This window comes from Rhea americana, unplaced genomic scaffold (assembly GCF_003343005.1).
Source record: "Rhea americana isolate MKP2758 unplaced genomic scaffold, rheAme1 scaffold_855, whole genome shotgun sequence".
NCBI classification, from domain to species: domain Eukaryota; kingdom Metazoa; phylum Chordata; class Aves; order Rheiformes; family Rheidae; genus Rhea; species Rhea americana.
Window position 1 is genome coordinate 3,325 of NW_028187040.1, and position 1,482 is coordinate 4,806.

Genomic DNA, 1,482 nt, shown 5'->3' on the forward strand with positions numbered 1-1,482 from the left:
AAAAGACCGACGGCGGTTTTGATGCCAGAGCTTTTGTTTTTGCCGCCGATTGAGCTGCGACCGCGGGAATATCTGTGAAGAAAAGGGTGGAAAAAATTAAAAAAAAAAGAAGGAAAAGGCAAAAACATGCGGGAACGCAGCACCGCTGGCGTCAGCTGCGGCCAAAGCTGGCGAGAGGTCGAGTTAAAAACCCACCGAGCAGCAAAAAGAGCCTCGAGGCCTTGATTTTGGGTTGATTTAGGCGGTTTGCATGGGCCCGAGTTTGGAACCGGGAGCGGAGGGGGACGGTTTCGACCGCGCCGCTGTCAAAACCGGGTTCTCGCTCGTGCCCACACCCATCCAYGCGGGTGGTTTTTATGGGCGTTTTACAGCCGGGGCGGAGAGCAGGGAAACCGRGCGAGCGGGCGGCCGAGCAGCCGCGCTCGGGAGGCCGCGAACCTGTGAAAGAGCCGGGAGGAAACTTTTATTTTATTTTTTGGGGGTAGAAAAAAAAAGAGGTTTTGGCCAGCGGCATCGCGCCGGGACGCAGGTAGCAACGCGCCGGGAGCGTCGGGATTTTTTTCGGGAGGAGTTGCAAATTTTGGGGCTGGCGGGTGGACGGACGGCTCAAAATAAGGGGAAAAGGGAAAAGATTTGCTGGAGAGGAGCCTTTTCCTTCGGCTGGAGAGGAGGCCAGAGGCTTCGCAAGCGTTAACGGGAAGCAGTTTGGGCGAGATGAGAGCAGCGCGAAAACACGCGCTGGCTGCAAAACACTTTCCTCGTCGAGGGCCCAGAAGGGTTTTTCTCCKCTTGGGGCAGCGCCAGAGGTGTTTAAGCAACGCGTTTTGGGGTTTTTATTTCTATTTTTCTTTTTTTYCCCYTATTTTTTYGTTTCTTTTGCAACCGTCGCCGCGACACAGGTTGCRGCAGCTCCCCAGCCCGTTGCGCCGCGCCGCCGGCGGTTGCAAGCCGGGGCTCTTGCATGGGGCAGCTGGTGCCGAGGGGGATTCGCTGCTTTTTTTCCTCCTTTCTCTGCGGAGCTGGGCAGGGATCGGCGTCGCTTGGGGGAAGTTAATGATTTCCCCGCCTGTTCTGGCCTCGTCTTCCTCATTCCTGCCCTCTTCCTCGGCCCTCCCCTGGGGCCGATCTCTGCCCGCCGCTTCCAGGGCGGTGCAGCGGGATTTCGCCACCCGTCGGCTCCCTCCTGCGGCTCCGGAGATTTTGAGTTTCCGAGGAGGACGAGGCATCGATCGCGGGGAGGGTGTGCGGCGCTTTCCGCCTTTGAACGCCGCCGGAGCCGTTGTGCCGCGTGGCGAAAACGCCCGAGCGTCGGCCGTGCGACCTTGYGAATTGGCCRTGCCCRGGGCAAATTGGCCRTGCACRGGGTGGACTGGCCATGCAAGGGGGCAAATTGGCCGTGCATGGGGCAAATTGGCCACGCACGGGGTGGACTGGCTGTGCAACGGGGTGAATTGGCCGCACAAGGGGCAAATTGGCCGTGCA

The 1,482-nt window shown here is 59.4% G+C and overlaps 1 protein-coding gene across 1 annotated transcript in view; it reads left to right on the forward strand.

The window, feature by feature from the left end:
- Nucleotides 1-533: 533 nt before the first annotated feature.
- Nucleotides 534-1,482, forward strand: part of LOC146585042 (uncharacterized) — a gene marked incomplete at its 5' end in the record, with an annotated part of 3,286 nt that continues 2,337 nt past the window's right edge. The window contains one exon of the mRNA XM_085323643.1: nucleotides 534-1,477. Coding sequence (XP_085179769.1) covers nucleotides 534-1,477 — 944 coding nt within the window. The remainder of the gene's footprint in view (nucleotides 1,478-1,482) is intronic.